Here is a 21,898-nt window from a genome sequence, read left to right as displayed (position 1 = left end):
GAATCAGTAATTCACTTACTGTATCATGATTCTGTATTATGAAGCCTTCTGAGAGCTGCCTTCCTTTCACATGAAGTCTGATGATTTGAATGGATTATCACTGACTTTATAGAGTGCAAAAGACCTTTACCCCTAGTAATTTCTGGAAGTCTACAGGGTTATGGTGAATTAGCAAATAACTTAGGTAGAATTAAAGCAAGTAGAATTTATCTGTAATCCATGTATTAGAAGTACGTTTTGTATAGAGAGAGTATATGTTTGTATATATATAAAAATTACATATATATGTGTAAAATACACATATATGTAAGTATATGTGTATGTATATAATATACATACACTGTTTATTTCAGTCTTCTAAGTTTGGAGTACTTTTTAGAAAACACTAGGGAATAAAATATTCAATTTTTTTCTGATACTTTTGACAGTCATTGTAATAACCATCAAGAGCTGTCTTTCACATTTAAGGACTACTGTACAAAGGACCCAAGTTTGGACTTTCTCTCATGAACTGCAGGATCTAAGTAAGGTGGAGAATAGACCTCAAATAATTTTTAAAATTTTTCTTCTGCAGTATTTTTCTTACGCATTATTTTACGATAATCAGCATCCTCAAAAATGAATCAGAGAGTCATAGAAACAGGGAACTGAGAGAACCTTGATATTATTCAGCAACTAAAAAACTTCCCATCAGTGAGACTCTACAACCTCCCAAGATATTCTGATTAAGCACTAAACCACCTGGTTTCAAAATCAAGCATGAGTGTGGAAAGAGATCCCTCCTTGACCTTTAGGCAAAGGGTAAAGCATATCACAGATCACCAACATCTTTATAGCTATCTTTCAGATACTGCATGGTGCCTGCTATGTTCCTGGCTTGGCCTGAGTTAGCACTCATATCTCAGGCAATCTGGAAGTCACAGCTGGACTGAGCAGGAAGGATTGCTTTACCTCCATGGGATACGGCGCATTGAAGTCAACTTCTGCCAGTGCCCAGTCTGCATTCAGTGCACTGTCTGTTTTCCAGATCTCTTCATAAAAGCCACTCATGTCTCTCAGGTAAACAGTAAAAACAATGCTGCTTTCCTGCTTAAGCTGATAATAAAAAGATAAGCAGCCAGATATTGGGGCTGTGGTCCTTGGTGAGATTAGCTGGGCCACTTCCTGAAAATGTTTGACATACACAGAGTCCACATACATGTAGTGACCTAGAAGCAGAAAAACATTTGGTATCAGACACTCTTCAAAGAACACCCCGTACAAGAAGTATCAGCAGATGAACAAGGACTAGACATATATATCTATGAGCAACAATGGTTGCTTCCTAGAAAATTTTAGTAATTCTAAAAGTTTTTTTTCCTCTCTTTTCCTCCCATGTACAACCTAAAATTGTTTGGCTAAGATACCACTTGGCAAAATAGTCAGTCCCAGCTCTTTCTTTTCTTAAGTCTTTATTATTATTAGAAATAATACATTAATCTACATTTGAAACATAATAAACTCTAAATTTTGGAAGCCATTCATAAATGGAAAAATGTGCAACAAACATGTTAACTCCCTGTCTCCCAACAGCTCGGTGTAGAATTTAGTCTCTCTTAAGTGCAACTTCTACTGAAGCAATTCAAGTAAATGAACAAGACTGTAAGCCATATGTTTTCTCATCTTTTACAAAGCAGTTCATTTAATATATCAAATTATTGTCAAATAGCTTTTAGTCCTTACATATCTGCTTAGTGTATCTAGGATATGGTTTATAAAAAATGTCTTATTTTTACTGCATGGACTGGAGTTTTTATGTAAAATCCTTAAAGAAGATTTTTGGGAGATGTTAATGAACAGAAAAATGCATTACATTTGAGGAGAGTATCTTCCCATCATGAATATGAGCCAATATGACCTGAAGGATTTCTAAGGGTATAGCTTCTAATATTTTGATTTTGGGAGTGCTATCTCAATTTAAACAGGACACATCCATGTTCACAAACATGCTGTGCATTGTAGTTTTTCTTCTTCTGTACTCCCAGAAGCACAGCATCAAACAGTATTTGATGAACAAAAAGTGGCTCTTCACAAGTACAAAGCCTGGAGAAGACACAAGTGTCAGACTGGAAGGGTACTTCAGCCTGAGCCACTGCAAACTGTGCTGTTCGCTTTGAGTGTCACCACTACACTAATTAGCACACAGCAGTCTCAGACCTTCAGATGTCACTTCTTGCTTCACTCAGGTGGAAGGAGGGGAAAGGACTGCTTGGCTGTGGGTCTCCTCCAGATTGCCCACTGCCAGGGAGTGGTGACTTCAGCAATACTTGCCTGCAAGGTTCTCAGCTTCACTTTTGTTCTGCAGTTTTAGCACATCTCATAGTTTAGCTACAATCTCCCTGGATGATGCAACTTCACAGCCCAATTCTTGCAAAAAAAAGGCTCTTCTGTGACTTTAGGCTTCTTGAAGTCTTCTCAGTAAATGCTCAGCAGTGAGGGCTTGGTGTGAAATAGAAATGCTGTGGCTACAAGAAAACACATCCCTCCCACCTGGGAGCATTTCCTGTCACAATACATATTTAATAGGCTGATCCACTGTCTGCTGTTGAAGTTGTGGTGAGTTTAAACTTCCATCAAAATTTAACTGGCATTTTAGTGCCAGGGGGTGACAAAGTGATGGAGAGACACTCTGTACTCAACTCACACAATTGTGAAGTAAATAAAAAGGCACAGCGGCATGAGTTAAGGAAAGAGGATCAACCCTGCTTTTCATGAGATGTGACTCCTTGCACTGCCACAAGCATCATGCAGTCCAAGACACACAGTGTGCAGCACCAGCCCCATGTCCTGACCATCACCTGCTGTGTTACTTTGTGCAAAGGTGAAATTATCCCACAGCCTTCTTCACAGCTGTGTAAAAATCTCTTCCCCAAGCAAGGTGTCACAGGACAAGCATTTCATACCAGGCAAGTGCAAAAATTCCAATAATTTTTCCCAGCATTATGTCTCTGAGGGGATGTTCTAACAGCACCACATTTGACTGAAAGAAACAAGACTTCTAAACTGTACAGTTTCACCCAAGATTCTCCAAGCATGTTTTAATACCTTAGTTTTCCTACTCAATTTTCTCAATAGCCATTGGAAAGAAAACCCCTGCCAGATGTACAGGCAGCAGTACAAGAATCTAAACTTACTGTGGTCCATACATTTAGAATATGCAGAAAGTTGAATTTTCCAGCTCTCACATCCAAAATTCTACTCTTATCTCTGAGTACTTTTGAATCTTAGCAAAGAGTATAACAACCTTTTTATAAAGCTTACAGGCAATTTTGTCTGAACTTCTGCAAAAGCTCCCCACCTCTTTCTAATCCCCTTTTTTTCCCATAAATCACTCTTACCATCCCCACCCCAACCCCACAATGGAAACAACTCACATAATAATAACTCGCAGAATGAGAGTCATACATGAATCAGAGACTCAGATTTTTCCACTATATTTCTGCTTTACATTTGTTGCTTACCCAGTGCACTGTTAAGTGTGTGGTCTTTGGGCAGGATAGACTGAGAATTCCGAATGTTCCCTCCACCAACAAACCAGTTGACGTTAGGATTCCAGCGGTTCACATAGCCACAAAGATGATTTTCTTCAAAGTCACATTCTGCAATTGCAGACACCACCAGCCGAGTGCATACATTTTCATTACAGAAATAGGAACAGCAAATTGGTAAGCACTGGCCTCACTTCACATACGGCAGAGCAGATAATGCCTGTATTTATAAAACTGGACACAGCATTTAAGAGCTCATAATAAATAGAAGTAAACCTATCCAAAATTTTTGATATTTTTTTTATAGAATTTTCATTTCCATCCTCTTTGGACCAATCTGTCTTTTCACCATTTGCCAGGATAGGACTGCTGTAATTTAGAACCAAACAAAGCAGATTTAAATACACCACCTCCTTGTAGTAAATAGTCAAAACAGAACTTTCACTTGTAAATCAGGGATGGCCAGAAGAAAAGCAGGATAAGTATTTTATAACAGTAATGCAACTGCTTTGTCTCCTTCACAGAGCTAAAGAATTGTGACAACTTGGTTGGACTCCACCAGAGCTCTCAAGAAATGTAAAGATCTCCCAGCCTCCTAGACACTGGAATTTTTGAACTTCATTAGCAGTTTTTAGCAAATATCATGAGGAAATGTTAGTAAGCGTAAATATATATGTATCAGCACAGTTTTTTGTCTGTAGCCTCAAGATGATACTTGTAAGGAAGCCATGAGCAGGCAGAGAGCAGAAATAGTCATGCAGCTGTTACGCCTAATATTTGAAGCAGTGCAAAGCTTTTTAAAATATAACAGTTGTTCCTGCTTGAACAATAAATAGATTTGGAATTATATTGTTGTATATAATACGCATATATATATATGTGTGTGTGTGTGTGCGTGCGCGCGTGTGTATATATACTGCAGAGATAGGTGAAAAAACCCCACTTACTAGTTTGTGCACTCTTAGCTTAAAAATCATCTGTATTGAATATGGCAGTGTACTTTTCAATTAGGAAAAAGCCATTGGCTTTTTTTTAAAGCCAGATCTTCCATCCAGTTTTAAAACTGCCAACAAGGCATTCTCTTCCATGCAGAGAATATGAGGGTTGAGAGAAGAGTACTTACCAATACAATATCCAGAAGTTATTTTGATTTCAAAAACTGCTATACTGGTGGATTTATCTCGTCCCATTTCACCTTCCAGTACCAGCTGCACAATATAAACCAAACTGTCAATTTTAGAATTTCATTAGTACCTTGAATATTTAAACAGGATAAACAAGAGAACAAATTAAATTGAGGAACCATCATCCTCTTATAGTCAGTTGTGCTTTTGCTGAAAGAGCTTGGCAGAATGCATTAAAGATGGAGCCAGTGTTCTTCTTTAACCACAGAAGACATGCTGAAGGACAATGAGACAAGGCAAAAAATTCCCACCCTTAAGAGTATGGAATTCCATATTCCTCAGCTGTTGTTATGCAAGACATTATTGTGAGTGATGCAACATGATGGTTTCTGGGTAGAAATACTCTTCTGTCAGCATGTGACTCCTTCCAGAAAGGCACAGAGAGAAGGAATAAGTGAGCACAGCTGCAGACGCAGGAGCTGGGGGTTCCTGTATCTGCCGTGTGGCACCAGCAGCTCCTCAGGGATACCAGGAGATGAAGCATCCTCATGGCAGGCCTCAGCTGGCCATGGGTCCCCATGAGCTGTTCCAAACAGTTGCTGGTCAGAGCACTGCCTTGTGCCAGCTCTGCTCATGGGTGCCAGGGACAGAGGGCTCAGCTGACTTGTGCTGCCAGTCTTAGACATGAAAGCCAAGAATAGGGCTCAAAGTCTGCATATATTAAAAAAACAAGTTTGTGCAGCCCGGTATATGCACCAGAAAGCCTGTGGCATCTTCTTTATCTGGGCTTACCTTATACTTCTTCGTGCTGTTGGTTAAATCTAAGCTAGCTATGAGCCAGCTGTCTGATGGCTCCTTGGCTGACCACAGCAAACGATCAAAACTTTCTCCTTCCTGCCTCAGGTACAGGTTGAGCCTGGCAGGATCAGGTGAGGCGTCTGAAGTTGTTGCTATCTGATAGATCAGTCTGACACAGCTCCATTCCTCGGAGTACAGGTCAGGGCTGGACAGCACTGCTTTCTCACCCTCGTAAGATGTATCCACAGAAATGTAATGTCCTGGGAAAAGACACACACCAGAATAATAAATGTCAGAGGCTTTGCTTTTGCATCCCTGGAGAAAGTACTAATTTAGGAAAGAATGGTAGTTCTGGTTCTAGGTCAGGAGGCTGAGAGTACCACTCCTCTGATAAGTTACTTAACCTTTTGATATCCTGCTGTACTCTCACAAATGTGACTTCATGTGTCTCCCATGTTTTCTAAAAACAATTTTTTAATTATTGAAAATTTTGAGACAAGATATTTTATCAGTGTAAAGCAGATTATTAAGTAGTACCCTTTGGAACTGATAGCTGTAGATAGACAATTTGATTGACAAGACAATTTGCACACAGAGAAATATTTTGCAGGAACATTTAGTTGTTTTATAGACCAAAACTTTTTATTTTCATGTCGGCTTAAAATCAACGCATAAAATGAGACATTGCAGCTAAAAACTCCCAAAGCACTTCTGGTTTCAACTAACACAACTAGAAAGACACTTCTAAGTAAAACTGACATGTTCAAGTCTTCTGAGTCAAAGAATTACAGAATGTAAAGCAGCATTTAAACATACCAGCAGTCCAAGATTATTTAAAAATTATTCTCTGGGGCAAGGTCTAAAACAGCCTTCCGTATAAAAATAAAAGGGTGCAATGGCAAGCTAAAAGTGCATGAGGAGGCAAAAAAAGTGGAAAAGAAACAATGTGTAGAAAAATGAGGCAACTGCAAATAAATTATAGTGAAGCATAAGCATGGTCCTGGAAGCTCTACTAAGATATCAAAACCAAGAGTAAAATGGACTACAAGAGTCACAGAAATCTGAAATGCAATGCCAGAAACAAGTGATACAAAAATGAAAACTAAAAAATAAATTTTAAAAACCCCAAACACCACAAAACAAAACTGTAAGACAAACTAGGACACCCATGTCTGAAGTGCTGTCCCACAGATTATCAGGAAAAGGATCCTTCTAACCTACTGTCAATGTACATTAGACAAATCACATTTCTGATACTAATTTTCATCACCCAAGCTGCAAGTATGAGTTAAAAGTGCTGTCAGGGCCTGTGTCCAATTAGGCCTTTACCCAGCAGCACATCACTTTCCAAGGAATATACTTGCTCTTTAATCTCATCTCACTTGACCACAGAGCTTGTCAATTTCCATGCATGTGTAAATACTTGGATAACTCAGAAATGTCAGCAGCCACACTGATGTTAAATACATTGCTTGTCTTTGAGGCACAAAAATCCCCTCCCAAATCCTGCCTGAACCCTCTCACTCTATCAAGACACGCTGGGGTTGCTTCTCAGAAGCTCCCTTGTTGCCTTTTTAGAAGTATTCTCTCCGAAGGAGAAAAATCATCTGCACAGAGGGTCACCACCCCATCAAGGCAAAGCACATGTGTAGATCTGCTTTATGAGGTTCCCAAAGTCCTCTCCCACAGACCCCCCAGGAAGATGCCAGGAGCAGACAGTCACTCTGACAACACCTGATTCTTTGGGAACTGCATGTTACACCATCCCCCTGCATCTGCTCCCTTTCTCACCTGCAGACACAGTGCCTAGCAACACAATGGTACTGCACATTTTGTTTAACTGATGTAAGATAAATGATTGCTAGGACATAGCTGCAGCCCTAAGCAGTGTAAGGGGCTGTGCAAATACAGAAAAGCTGCATTCTCTTTCCCTTTTTAGAGAATTTTTTTTTTCCTCATCATGATTTCCCTTTATATCTGCTGTCTGGTTTTAGTCTACTGGGGAAAGATACAAAATCACTAGTAAAGTACAAGTAACTTGTTACTGCAGCAGTATTTGAAAGAAAAATAAACACGGGAATAAACATTTAAAAATAGTCATTTAATGTGTGTGCCCAATACTTCATCTGCCACTATGTTATAAGGAAGTCTGTAGCAACCACTTTCATGCTTAAATCCAGGTAGCTCACACAAGTTAGCACAAACAGGATTTATTTACTGACATATGCCAGCCCAGGGTACGCACGCTTTTTCACAGGAAGATAGAGGAAAATCACCGAGACTACATCAGAAGTCAAATGCTTCTTGCACATTTGGTTTTTATTGATGTAATTGATAATATCCTATTCAGATGAAGAATCTATGTTTTTAGGCTGGCCTGAACTTGGATCATTTTACTGACAAAGAAACCTACAATTTGGTTTCCATGCCTGGCAATTTTAGTTTAGATTTCAGCCCTTTTTATGCCTGTATTTCAAGAGAAACCCCATAGAAAACAGATCCTTCTTATAATAGTAATCTTTTTTCTTTTTTTTTTTCAGAAATAAATTAGCATTGACATAGGAAAATACATTCACATGAAGACCTCAAATCACCAGCTATGAGGCTTAAATGGCTGCCTGGTTTTAAAACTTAATTGTATGTAGACTAAAGTTTCTTCTACAAAAATAGTGGTTTCAAAGAAAGCCTCTTATAATTTCCAATTGGGATGATTATGTCAGTGTTAATTTGACTCTGCTGTCTGTGTGTTGTGCACTTGCTCCCACTTTTGTCTGATTCACCTAAGGTATTAGAGCAAAGATCATGAACTCCCTTTTTAACTGGGGATGGGGGTTGGTTGCTTTTTCTAAAAGGATTAATTTTACATATTCATTAACTCTCCAGAAAGAGAGTTCTGTCACTCCCAACCTAATAATTTTAGCTTCTTTTGAAAACTTAAATGTGTAATTGGCTCCACTGAAATCAATGCAAGCACTGATAGAGAGCTTTATGTGTAGGTTCAAATGCTTTGCTAATCAGGATCAGGGAGCGTGGCACTTGGCAGTACCAAGCATGGAAAATGCCAACATTAAATTTCTTCCAAATGAATGGCAGCATTGACTACACAGCCTTTGCCCTAAATTGTACTTCAGTAACAGCAGTGGCCATTGGTGCAGAAAGGAAGGTCTCACAATGCAGACCTCAAGGACTGACACAGAGCAATTGTGAGAGCAAAGCAAGGCGAAGTGGGGGTCCTTGGATTAAAGCAGACAACTTTCCACACTTGTTTGTGGGAGTAATAGAAGGTTATTTTCCAGTCTGTGGAGAATTTGATGAATGCACAGTGGTGTAGCCTCTCAAAAATGCAACATGCAGCTTCATTTTGCAGCATGCCACAATCCTCCTGCAAATGCCCATGACAGTTAATTTATAGCAGTCATTCAGGAGTTATCAAGAGAGGGCTACTCTTCAAAATCACAGGAAGGAAGATGAGAGTAGTCACAAAACTCTAGGAAAAGCCTGATGACACAGAAACACAAGCATGCAATTTCCAGCAATTACTTGCTCAGGGGGGTAGATGCAGCCCTTAGTGTAAGAGGCTGTGCAAATACAGGAAAGCTGAACTTTCTTTGTCATTTTCTGAGTGACATGACTTTTTGAGTATCATGGAGAGTGGCCTGGCAACTGTAGAGTCAACTCCCTCAGGACTCTGGGATACATCTCATCAGGTCCCATAGACTCATGTATGCTCAGATTCCTCAGGTGGTCACAAACCTAATTCTTTCTGAGGGACTTGGCTTCCCCCAGCCACATTTTACAGTCCATTCACTCAAGAGGCATGGGGAGAGAGGCTGCCAGTGAGGGTTGAGGCAAAAAACTTTTGAGCACCTCAGGCTTCTCCTCACCTTAGTTCAATTTGCCAGCCTTGCTCATCAAGGGGACAAATGCTTTCTTTGACCTTCCTTTTCTGGCTGACAGATGCATAGATGCTCTTTATTTTTTCTTTGTGACCTTTGTGAAATTCAGCTCCAGCTTTGCCTTTGCCTTCCTCACCCCATTCCTACACAACTGGGCTGTGACTCTATAGTCTCCCCTGGGTATCTGTCCTTGCTTCCACTGACTGTGGATTTCTTTCTTATACTTTAGTTCAACCAGCAGGTTCCAACTAACCCATTCCAGTCTTTTGCCTTCTTTGCCTGAACTTTTCCTCCTTTTGCTAGTTCTTGTGCTCTACCGAAAGCAACCTTAAGGACCCACCAGGCTTCTTTTGCTCCCTTGTCCCTCAAGAGCAGTTTCCCAGAAGATCCTATTGACTGCATCCTTGACAACCTAGAATTTTGCTTTTCTAAAATTCATCATTCTGACTTTACTCTTTACCTGACCCATATCCCTCAGGACTGCAAACTCCTTGAGTGCATGATCATTGCAGCCCAGGCTGTCTCTAATCTTGACAGCTCAAATTAACTTGTGTTGGCAACCCACAGGTCCAGTGTCACACCCCTCTGGTAGGGCTGTCTATAACCTGGCTTCAGAAGTTATCCTCTGTACACTGCTGGAGTCTCCTGGACTGCCCACAGCTCGTCCTGTTACTTGCCCAGAGTTGAAGGCCCCTGGCCAGACATGAGCCTGCAAGCACAATGCCTCTTGCAGCTGGTTTGTCAGCAGGCTCCCCTTGGTTGAGCAGCCTGTGGAACATACCAGCCATGAGGTTCTCTTTGCTGTCTCTGATTCTTACCCACAGGCAGTCAACTTGCTCATGCCTGTTCTTCAGAGACAGAACTTTACACTCAATCCACTGTAGTAAACTCCATGGACATAGGTAAAGCCCCATGAAGAATTGAATAACAGGAATGCTGAGACAGCAACATAAGTTCCTGTCCCCCTGACCTCTGCCCCAAAGCTTATCTCTGTAACCCTATAGGCTATGTTACTTTAACCCTTACTATTGGTCAAATCTGGATCCCCCTGAAACCTATAAAATGGGCATATTTTAGCCCATTCGGCAGAAGAAGAGCTGCCGCCACGACCCTTCACAGACCTCCCCAATAAAGCCATCTCTGTGGAACCAGCCAGCGCCTCTCCTTCTCCTCTTTCCGCTGTCTGCGACAGCCTCAGCCCGGGAGCACCCCTGCCTATCAAGCAAGAGCTGAAATCCTAAGAGCTTGCAATCACTGCAAGAGCTGATAATCATCATGCTTGCTAGAGGGTAGCCCCCTGGCATTGGCCTGAGCTAAGCTGGCAACTCGGGTACCCAGTCTCCCTCGGGACTGGGCTCCCGAGCTAATAAGGCCAGAACAGAGGGTTTATAATCCACCTCCTGAAACAGAGGGCAGTCCCTCCACCCTTACTTTTCTGGAACAGCCTGTAGCCATCCATAGGTGCAATCCAGTCAAGGGATTTGTCCTGCCAAGTTTCAGCAATGGCAATGAGGTTATAATTTCACAGCAGCACAGTGGCTTCCTCCTCCTCCTTTTTGTTGCCCACAGGGTCTACTGGTGCAAAGGCACCTCAGCTGAGCTGCCAGCTCATGCTGCCCTCTTGGAGGAATACTTTCTAATCTCACTGAGATATTTCACTGGTGTTTCTTGGTTTCTGTTACCTCAGGAGCCCCTGGCTTGTCTCCATAAGACATCAAATGCACTCCAGTGTGGCCAGCACATCTCAGGTCCGCTGGCTGAGGACCCTCACCTGCACCCTGTCCCTTTAACCTTGATATGTCATCCCACAGCTTGCCAGGGGCAAGCCTGACATTGTCTCCTTCCCTGACACATCTAGTTTAAATGTCTATCGATGAGCCCTGCTCACTCCTGAGCAAAGACAAACCTCTGCAGGCGTGACAAAAGCCAGGGACTGCTAACTACCTTTGACAGCTGACAGCCAGCAGATGCCTGGTGAAGGCAAACAGCTTCAGCCAGGACAAGGGATGGGAGAAAGGAGACTCACATGTGTTTCCCTCTCTCACTACTCAGGCTAGTAAGTAATGCACTTTCTACTCACATTTCTATGATGATGTTTTACCTACCATGTAACTTGACTGTCTTCTGCTTGACAGCTGAATCAAACTTTACAGGACCAAGCATGTGTTCGTTTTATATTCCCCCATGTTCAAGCAAGACATTGAGCCCAGGGGGAATTAGGACACTGTGTTTCAAGCCTATCCCTCCTCAGTGCAACTATGCACTGATGAAACTGGATATTTAAAATCCTCCTGTATCAATGTCTGTCATCTTGCTGCTCTAATAAGCAGTTCTATACAGAGCTTCTCTCAATTACAGTTGGTGATGCACTAACTCCATGAGTCATTCACCCAAGTTTTCCAAAAATATATACATAAAGGTGGGCATCAGTATATCTGTCTGCAGTGGTTACATCAATGGCTAAGGAATAAGGGCTACTGAGGTCAGACATCATGCTTTTTCCAAAAAAGAGCACAGAAACTACACTGATTGCTTCCTCTGTAAATAGCACAAACAAGACAAAAAAGCCAGATGCTGGCTAATAAACTAAAACAAATTGCATTTAGAAAAAAATTTTTAAAGCCCCCAAATATCCACTGAAATAAAAAAAAATTACCAGTTCAATGATACATTTCCTTTGTAAAAATTTGGAAGGGTAACCACAGACTTGTTCTGGCTCTTGGTAGAGTTTATGTCTGACACAGCTGTTCACTTAGTTCAGCCACAGTACAGCTTTACAAGAAAAACTGAATATAAGCAGCAAGCTCCAAAAGAAACAATAATAAGGAAATATGAAGCAGGAAAATTTGAGAACTACATTTGATTAAATACTCATTTATACAGAAAAACGGGAAGAAATGTCTAACACTTGCAAGGTCCTGTTTTCAGTTTTCTCTGTATTCCCCATACAGAAACAGGAATGAATGTTACCAGGGTTCCTTAGGACAAAAGTTGATTTATTGATGCCTTCTGTGGGATCTCAGAATCTCAATTTTGGGTCTTGGCTTTAGTTTTGGGATTTCTTTTTATATTTTATTGCAAAAAAATAAAGAAAAGGGTAGAAACGCAGTACATTTCTGAGATCTATGAAGTCTTCTTACATCTCCAGAAAAATATAGTTGGAAATATTAACAATAGAGCCAGAGGGACAAAATTTTGCAAATTAAGTGTATCCTGCAGGTAAGAAAATGCAGCAACAGTATGGTGGATAACCCAAAATGTTATTTTATTCCACATCTATCTGTGCCCAAAATTGTTACTGTCTCTCTGAGACCCGGCAGTGTGCTGGGAAACATGGGGCCAGCAGGTGCTGGGTCTTTTTAAAGCCAGGGTCACCCAAGCAGAGTTCCCTTGCCTCCAAGCTCTGCCTCAAGCCTGAGGCTCCCCTTAGTGGGTTTTTTAGTTTCTCTCTTGCCTTCAGAGAGAGGGGGTTGTTTCAGGCAGGTTTGTGGACCCACAACAGCAGCGACACGACAAGATGCATTTCACAATCAAAGCCTGTTTCGGAGTGAATTCTGCAGGGTGGGGCTGGAGCTGTAGGGGCTGGAGGGTGCTGTCTCAGTGCTTGGGGAGATTGTTTCTGCCCCCCAACACACCCACAGCTTGGGAACAGCAGCACCAACACCGGTGGAGCTCAGCAGGAGGCAGCAAGACCAGAGCACCAACACCCAGTGAACCACAGGCCAACGCCTCTGCTATACCAGCAATTCTGCCACCAGAACTGCTTGGGAAGCTCCTGCCTTCCTGGCTTTTTGATCCAGAGAGAAGGCTGCACTGGCAGTTTGTCTGCATCTTCCTCGTGTCTCCCAGACCATGCAGTCGCTTGAGGAGAGCACCCTCTTGGGGGGGTCACTCCCCCATTTGGAGTTTCCCCTTGCTCCCCAAGCGCCAGTGAGATTTCAGCACCTTTGTAACTAGTGACTGTTAGTATTATTTTTTGCCTGCTGCTATTTTGTTTTGAAAAGTGTCATGTTCTTCGCCTATATCTGCTCCTACTTCTTTCTCTTCATTGGTAGAAAGGGATTGATTAAAACTGTAAGGGTAGGTAGCTCATTTCAGAGTGTCACTTACTAAATTGTCTCAAAAGAACACAAGCAGCGATCCGCTTTTGCCAGAGCAGTGTTTAATCCCTTCCCCTTGGCCTGTGGGAGACTTGCAGCAGCAGTTTCCCCCTGAACAGATGGATACACTCAAAATACACACAGGGCTGAGTGGAAAAGCCTGGCCCACATTAATGAACATAGAGTCTCAGTCCCAGACATTCAAGGGAGTGCCATGATTACAGCTACTTGATGCTGCGGGGTATAACTGGTGTTTTCATTCCCATTAAGCCACAGACTATTTTATTTCTGGTAAGCTGTTAGATTCACACCAGACAACCTATGTGGTATACCCTGGGACTAATCTGTGTTGTCATCACTGAAAAAACGTTCTGTTCTTTAAGCCTCCTTGTCTCCTCCATGGCTTCTTAAAAGCAGCTCTGTGAAAGCAGCTGAGGGATGGAGAAGCAGGAGGTGGGTGTTTTGTGTTTATTGTCTGCAGTGACTGCTATTGTGAAGGTTTTGCTTTCTCTTCTGTATCAACAGGGGCAGCAGCAGTTTCAAGCCCAAAGATATAATTTCTTTGCATAAAAAGCCTGTGGTTCCACCTGGCTGCCCTTCCAGGCAGGGAGGGAACCTGAATACTCCACCAGATCTGCCCCTGTGCTAGTCATCTTCAGGGAGTCACCAGGGTTTCCAGGTAACTCGCACAAAGCTGAGTAGTATGTTAAAAAAGAAGAATTTTTTTAGAAAAGCACGGTCTGGTGTGATGAACACACAGGCAGTTCACCCAGGTAGTCACCCACCTTCCTCTGGTCAAATGGACAAACCTGACAACAGCAGTTCCTCCAGCAGCTTTCTCTCCAGCTCACCTTACTTTACAAGCTGAGTCTCCCTACAGGAACTGAGATTAATGATTTGATCTTTTTCTTGCCACATTCACCCAGACCACGTCAGAGAACTGTTTGCCAGCCCTGGGGCATAAATCTTCCAAGTCCCCTTTCCCAAAGGATGCTTTATAAATTAACTACCAGCTCCACCTCCTGCCCTGGCCTTTGCTCCCTCAGGAAGTTCAGAAATACAGCTGTTACAAAGCCTGTCAAAACCAATACAATTAGCCCTGAAACACTCTATGACTGAGGCATCTGCTTGCAGCTACTACCACTTTGGAAAAGTCTTCCAGCCTCCATCCGTCAGCTTGCCTGTGAAGGTCTGGCAAGTGTCCAGCCTGAGCTGCTGTTTTCTGCTTCTGATTTAGAGGAGTTGCTCCACTGCACTGGGGATGCTTCCTCTCCTTGTTCTCCTTCAAGTCCCAAGTTCCTTACATCATGCACCAGATCTCCTGTTTGTTTTGGGCCACAAGCATGTGGTTTTTTCCTTTCACAATGACCTCAACAATTTTCATGCACTTTCAAATTTTGTTTCTCTTGTTTCAACCAACCCATCAGTCTCAGGAAACTGCTGTTCACTCAGTTCTCATTTTCATGCTACTCCTCACATAGTTTCGACAACTTTTCATCTGCTGACACAAAGGCTGCCAAGTTTTTATTGGGTATCTCTGATTTTCCTTGAGACAGTTCTTTCCAAAAGACATCTCCATGACTTCTGTTAGCTGGTATACATCAACATCTTGTGTCTCCAATATAGGCAATATTTGGAGACACAAGGTTCTCTGCTGTGAATTTCTGGATGGGAAATAATTGAAAAAGTTTTTCCTTTATTCCTTGGCATCCTAAATGAGTTTCCATTGCCCCCAGTGCACAGCGAATACTAAAGATAAGAAGCAGATACAGTAGAAATCACCAAGCATCTATTTGTTTACATTTCTCATCTCTTCCATTACTAGTGCTATTTCTTTGCTAAATCATGTTTCCACCAGGATCAAGCACACAAAGGAATGCACTGTGACATTTCTTCCAGCACAGCTGCTTGCCTTGGTGGAGTGCATCCCTCCATCAGCAGAAAACAAACTTTCATTCCTTTTGCATTATGTTGTCTATTTACTTCGCTCATCACTCCTTTTAGCTGCTTACATAGGTGCACGTGATGTGACGTAGAGGAGTATGCAGGTGACATACTACAAGCTCTGTATTGCATTGCATTGCTCTGTATTGTATTATGTGCACATAATGCGCTCTGTGGTATGAGCACATCTCAGCCTGGCCAAGGCAAACCTACCTAACTGTAGTCCACACAGTTTTGGGGGCACATCTTAGAAGAAAAAACTATCAAAACTGCAATCCACATCAAACTGTAGGCCAGCATTCCAGCAGAAGGAATTTGGTGAGCCAGATCATGAAACAAGGGACTTCTTGCTGTGTTTTAAAAGGGCGCATTTATGGGGCCACACTCCTCCTTGGATCAAAGTGACAAGAACAGCCATGGGCAGCAGGAGTTTAAGAAAGAGAAGAAAGAGATATTCCAACCCAATCAACGCTGTTTTGGTTTCTGCGTGTCTGGATTTCCATCATCTGAAAGATCAGGCACATCAAAAGTAAAGATTTCTTGGCTGTGTCATGTCCTTGGTGTACTCCAAAGTGGTTAAACTAAAAGCCCATGGTGCTCACATCTACGCCAAGCTCTGAAGCAATCCTGGACTTAGGGAAGCAGTCAGACTGGTCACAGGAAGTAGTCGTCCTGGGAGGGAGAGGACAAGTAAGCTTTGGAGTTGGCATGAGCAAGGAACAAGTCTGCCCATCATGACTTGGCTTTGGGTCACGACAGACTAGGGTCACAGCATGCATGGGAGGTCCTGGACCAGGTTTTCCCTTGGGGAAGCAAAAAATCCTCAGCTGGTGGCCTTCTGGAGTGCATCTGCAAACCATGTGGATACACTAAATGCCTGACTATAAAAGCTAAACTTTTCTACTGCCTGGATCTGCTTTCTCAGCATCTGCCAAATCACTTGACCTACTGCATTACCCTGGAAAACAGCTCATCTGCCTAAACACTTGTCTGTCTCTCCCAGCTACATCAGATCAACTAAAATGGAACCTCTGTCCACAAGCCTTGTGTCTCCAAGGGAAACTATAAATCCACTTGGGTAGTAGAAATTCCATTTATTCTGATACCCAGCCAGACCCCCGGTCCTACACAGATGAAAAAAAAAAACAACTTGAAATACATATTTGGTTTCACTAACATCAGAAGTTGAACTCCCATGAGTTCAGTTTCCTGCTTACATAAGCTTAGTGGTTTCATATTCTTTTTTATACCAGAATCATTGGGATAACTGGCAGGCTCATGGTGGGCTGATCAATGATCTCACACCACAAAATGCAAACAAAGCTGCAGACAGGTGAGGCGCATATTTATGTGAGCTGAAACAGCTGGCTATAGAAAAAGCTTACAGGGGAGCTAATCAGATCCTGATGAGTGTGGGCAGTAGCCTGGTCACAGGTCACCTGAGGGAACTGGCTTAGCCACACCATCCGTTTCCAAAACCTGCTGGAGATCACTGTCTTCTAATGAGTCTATCACTGGCTGCTGTGGGCAGCACCTTATTTCCTGCTCTACTCACTTGGTGGCCAGTCTTGAGAAACTGGCCCTAAGCAAGAAAGCAGCTGCAGTGACTCATCTTCTGCCCCAGCAAGCTGCATCCTGGACCATCCTGGACCAGGTGCATGCAATGGTGAAGATTCAACATGCACAATTACAAAACTTTCAGTCAAGGAACACATCTACTGATGTTGAACATCACAACCACCAGGCCATGGCTAACATTTCCTGGAGTTCTGCACAATTGCATGCATCAAATAACTATTTCAAAGACTGGCTTCAGTTTATGAGGGATGCTTCTAGGCTTGCAGTCCTGTACATCATTTCTGCTTGGCAGGGGCTAGTAGCAACTGAAAGTGAGGTGTACAGACAGACTGAGCAAAAATCCACAAAATTGGAGAAGGGTTTATCAAAATAGTCCCAAGATATATAACTCTAATCTCTAGAACAGTGGTGAGTTTACTGATGGTCTCAATACCCATAAAATTCACAAAGTATTCTACAGGATGCTGTGGGCCTCTGTGGGTAGGGGCTGATGTCCTAGGATTCTCTCCCCGGCCCCTAAGTAGTCGCAGTCCCTAGAACCACTGGAAGATGATTCAGTCATGGAGCTTCTACTCCAAGCAGGATAATTGAACTACCCAAAATTATTGAGGATCACTTAGTATCAAAAGCAAAAGACAACTCCTTGAGCATACTCTGATATGGTAGGAACAGAAGAGATAGATGCCAGTCAATGCTATGAATGTTTAGTCATTTAGGAGATTTAGGAAGCAGTACTTGGCTTTCTAGGACGAATCTAACTGTTGATTGTAAGCAATTGAGGTTTGATATATTTTAGCTTTCCTAGGTTTTATTTTAATTAAAATAGCTAGTCAAACCCTTCTTTGTCCAACTCAGTGAACCACCTAACACATCTAAATTCACCTCAGGCCATCAGATGTCACCAGGCACAGGGCTCTGCCATCTGTCTGTCCCAGTCCAGTCTTCACATGTCTGTCACATTGTGGTGGCCTCTGTGCTTCCCCTTGCTAGGCAACAGTGAACAAATGAATTCCTACAGGCATCCCCTTCAAATACTCCCCAGGTGCCCTGGGACATTTGTCACCACAGATGCTAAGATTTTATTGGTAACACAAGCCTCAAATATTTCCTTTTTTTTTTCTAGATTACTTTTGAAGTGAAAAGCTCACGAGAATGTTGGTGAATTTTAGTACTTTCTGCAATGTCATTCCAGTGAATATCCAGTATTATCCTTGGGTAATTGCTCACAAAGGAATTCAGCAAATCCCACTTGAGCTATAAGATACATTTATAAAGACTGAAGTAAAACCTGAGATACAAATGAGTCATTGAAAAAATCTATCAATCTGACCCTGCCAGTTCAGGAAACTGTTTTCTTCAAGACGCCCTCACTGACTCCTGTTTCACAGTCAAAGTCAAAGTAAAAGCTTGCCAAAACTTTCCAAAGTAATTGAGTTTATAGCCTCTTATTAGATATGTTTATTATTATATTAGTATTATTCCCCCTAAGGGATCACTAAGGCTATTAGGCCTTATTCCACTTATTTTATATCCTAAAAAGCCTAGAAAGGAGGAGGTTGAGGGAAGGACTTATTGTGCTCTTCAACATCCTCACAAGAGGAAGTGGAAGGGCAGACACTGATCTCTGCACTCTTGAGACCGGTGAGAGGACTCAAGAGAACAGCATGAAGCTGTGTCAGGGGCGGTTTAGGCTGGATATCAGCAAAAGTTTCTTCACCCTGAGGGTGGCTGGGCACTGGAACAGGCTCCCCAGGGAAGTGGTCCCAGCACCAAGCCTGACAGAGTTCCCAAAGAGTTTGGACAATGCTCTCAGGCACATGGTGTGATTCCTGCGGTGTCCTGAGCAGGGCCAGGAGTTGGACTTGATGATCCAGATGGGACCCCTCCAACTCAGCATATTCTGTGATTCTGTGATCCTAGGGTGATCAAATAGACATCAATGAAGTTTATGTAAATCCATAAAACACTGTTTAAATTAACTTACATTCAGTGTGCTAAATCTCACTGGGCACCTAGCACTACCCCAAAGGACTAGTTCCCTTGCAAATGTACACCCTACATTTGAGTATTGCTCACAATGCAGTTAAAAAACCCCCAAATGTGCCAGCAGATCTGACCTCACCTCCTCCCAGCTGGCTGTTAGTAAGTACCCAAGAGTGGTCTCAGATGGATGCCCAGGTATGAATAAAGCGTAGAATAAGCACATTGTGACACTACCCTCCTGCTGCCTCCCAGTTCCTGCTGCCATTCTTCAGCGTGGAGGTCTGCCTGTGCTGGTTGTGGTATCAACTGTATGAACACACAAGCCTAACTGAGCAGCATGTGCCTCGCATTTATTCTGAATAAAAACAAACTATGCAGAAAATAAACCCTGCAGAAATAACTTTGCTCTATCTGCCAAGTTTTGTGTGGTCTTTCTAAAAACAGTCCTTAGTCCATGTCTTCTGAGAATGCTTTTTAGTGTCATATTTGCCATGAAGTATAACTCATAAGTTGAGACAAGGCAAATGCTGCAAGGCTTGAAGGCGTTACTGAAGTTCATACAGCATCAACAAACACATTCAGCGCTGATCCCAAACACATGTTCTCTGTGTCTGCAGCTTCCCCAGGAAGAGCAAATTCTCTGCTGCAAAAGTATTTTCTGCAAACACACGTCCCTGGAGGGGAAATGGGAGCCAGGAGCTCGGACTGGGCACATGTGAGTGCTCCCATACGCTGCTCACAGCACTGACAGGAGTGCTGGCATATCTGGCTGGTCACTGGCAGGGCCTCACTGCTTTGTTTCTAGTGAAGCAATTCAAGAAACAGATTTTTAAGCCTGTCCCTGCAGCTGATCCCAGCAGCTTCGCCTGTTACCCTGCAGAGCCAGAAACTTCTGCTGCTTGCAGAGAAAGCTCATTGTTTACTGAAGAAATCTGCAGGTGTGCTCATCCAAGAAGTATCAATGGACATCTCTGGGAATACACAGACAATTAATTTCTTATTAAATGTTAATGAGCAATTAGACTAACTGGACAACTGTTATTTTGGGTTCAAATTTCATTCACAGGCTGCTCGACTCTTTAAAATAAAAAGGTGTAGCGATGCGTTTTCCAGCCTCTGCTCCAAGCTACAGACTCAAATAGCATCAACAGCTGCTTCACAACACACACACACACACACACACACACACACACACACACACGAGACTTGCCATGAAATGTGGTATCAGTGCAACCTTCTGACACAGTCCCCAGTCTCTCCCTCTGCTGTGGAGCAGGAGAAAGACCCACTTCCAGAGCACGCAGAGGGAAACTCCCAGAGCTGCTGCTCCTCCACATCTCAGAAGCTGAGAGTAAACTAGGCCACAAGAGAAGATGCTTGCCAAGTTTTATTTTGGAAAACACGGGGAATATTTATAACCATTGGGAACTCAGAAAAGACAACTTTTCAATGCATGATACTGAAGTAACCTGAACTACTGAGCCCTATAGCTGCAGTGTTCTGAGGAAGGAAAGAAGGCACAAGAGCTCACATGCCAGTCTTCAAAACCCTGGTCTCTAAAGGTACCAAGAAGCTGATAGAAGCTGATCTAGTATGAAACAATTATCTAAGGCAAAAAGTCTTCACATTCTGAACTTAGGAAAATGTAATGACACAAGAATGCTGCAAAGAACTTTGCTATATGCATTTTACTATCTCCATTTTAAAAAAATTATAATGGGGAGGGTCAATAAAATACATCCTGCAAGTAGGTAATTAAATTTTCTGAAAGATTCTGTAAGATTCATAGAGGCTCCTGGTCAAAAGGAATGACAAAAGTCAGAGGGTCTGCAAAAGCTTATCAGGTTTTGTTAGTAAATTATACCCTTGCCAAGGAAGCTGGTGTGTTTGTTCCTGACCTGCTATATAAACACAAAACAGTGGGTTTTGGATAAAGGGGTAGGGCAAAAGAGAAGAGGGAGAGAGATGTTAATTAAAGAAGGAGAGAGAGAGAAAGAGAGAAAGGAAGAAAGAAAAAGATGTCATCAGTCTTGGCTCTAGTATTGAACCAGCTGGGGTGTCCAGGGTCCTGGAAGTGCCCAAGCATCTGGGCTTTGCAGAGCTACCTTTCTACAGGTAAGTTATCCCTGCCCTGGAGATAAGTTTCTTGCCTTCTATGTGAATCAGCTACCACACATGGTACATTCTTTTAGGCCTTTATGGAAATGGTCCAGAGGGCTTTGGTAGTTTTTGGTGGTCTTCATTCATTTCCCCCTACAGTCCATACCCACTTCATGCCCTCAATTCTGTGCCTGCACTGTACTGTGTTGTGCTTATCTCCACATTAATATTATTAAATATTATGCAGTTGTGCAATAAGATGGTGAAATAGGAGAATAAAGCAGTAAGTATAGACTAGTTCATTATAGTTGGTGTTTTAAAAGCAATTAATTTAATTAATTGCTTTAGATGAAAATTAAAAATATGTCGCAACTGGAGAAAAGAGCAAAAGCAATTATTTGGAGTATTACTTATATAATCGGTTTGATTTAATCTGACCAGAGAATCATTAATGAAGAATAAAAGTTTGGAACTGAGCAACCCATCTCATGCTCATTTCTGATGCTCACTGAAGTTCTCACAGCACTGGTCCATTCTCCCTCACAGCTTATGGCTCTTTGGTTGTGGATGCTTGCAGACATAAGATATTGGTATTAGTTAGAGATGATGGGCAGCAGAAGTAGTTGATAGAGGATTGACGGAGGTCTTGATATTTCATAATTTTTATAATTCTCTCAGCTTTCTGGAAAAAAATTGATTTATTGTTTGGCAATATACTGATATAAGAAGTTAGCAGAGATAAAGTGATTGGAAAGCAGAGCCATGACTCCTGGTTAAATTTTGAAATTCCATGCGGCATATCAATTCCTTTTTGACCTGGACTCCTTCAGCAGCCTTTTCAACAGATA

General features: G+C 42.3%; 1 protein-coding gene across 2 annotated transcripts in view; it reads right to left on the bottom strand.

Annotated features, from left to right (window-relative positions):
• MAMDC2 (MAM domain containing 2) overlaps positions 1–21,898 on the bottom strand; it is a 57,262-nt gene that overhangs the window by 22,365 nt on the left and 12,999 nt on the right. Inside the window, exons 3-6 of one of the 2 annotated variants that reach the window (XM_030969237.1) lie at positions 5,444–5,709; positions 4,651–4,735; positions 3,501–3,638; positions 952–1,208 (exon numbers count right to left, since the gene is read on the bottom strand). In XM_030969237.1, the coding sequence (XP_030825097.1) occupies positions 952–1,208; positions 3,501–3,638; positions 4,651–4,735; positions 5,444–5,709 (746 nt within the window). The remainder of the gene's footprint in view (positions 1–951; positions 1,209–3,500; positions 3,639–4,650; positions 4,736–5,443; positions 5,710–21,898) is intronic. The other variant, XM_030969238.1, reaches the window with a different exon arrangement.

This window comes from Camarhynchus parvulus, chromosome Z (assembly GCF_901933205.1).
Source record: "Camarhynchus parvulus chromosome Z, STF_HiC, whole genome shotgun sequence".
NCBI lineage: Eukaryota > Metazoa > Chordata > Aves > Passeriformes > Thraupidae > Camarhynchus > Camarhynchus parvulus.
The sequence above is the reverse complement of the archived record's forward strand: the minus strand, read 5'-3'. Positions and strand labels throughout refer to the sequence as shown.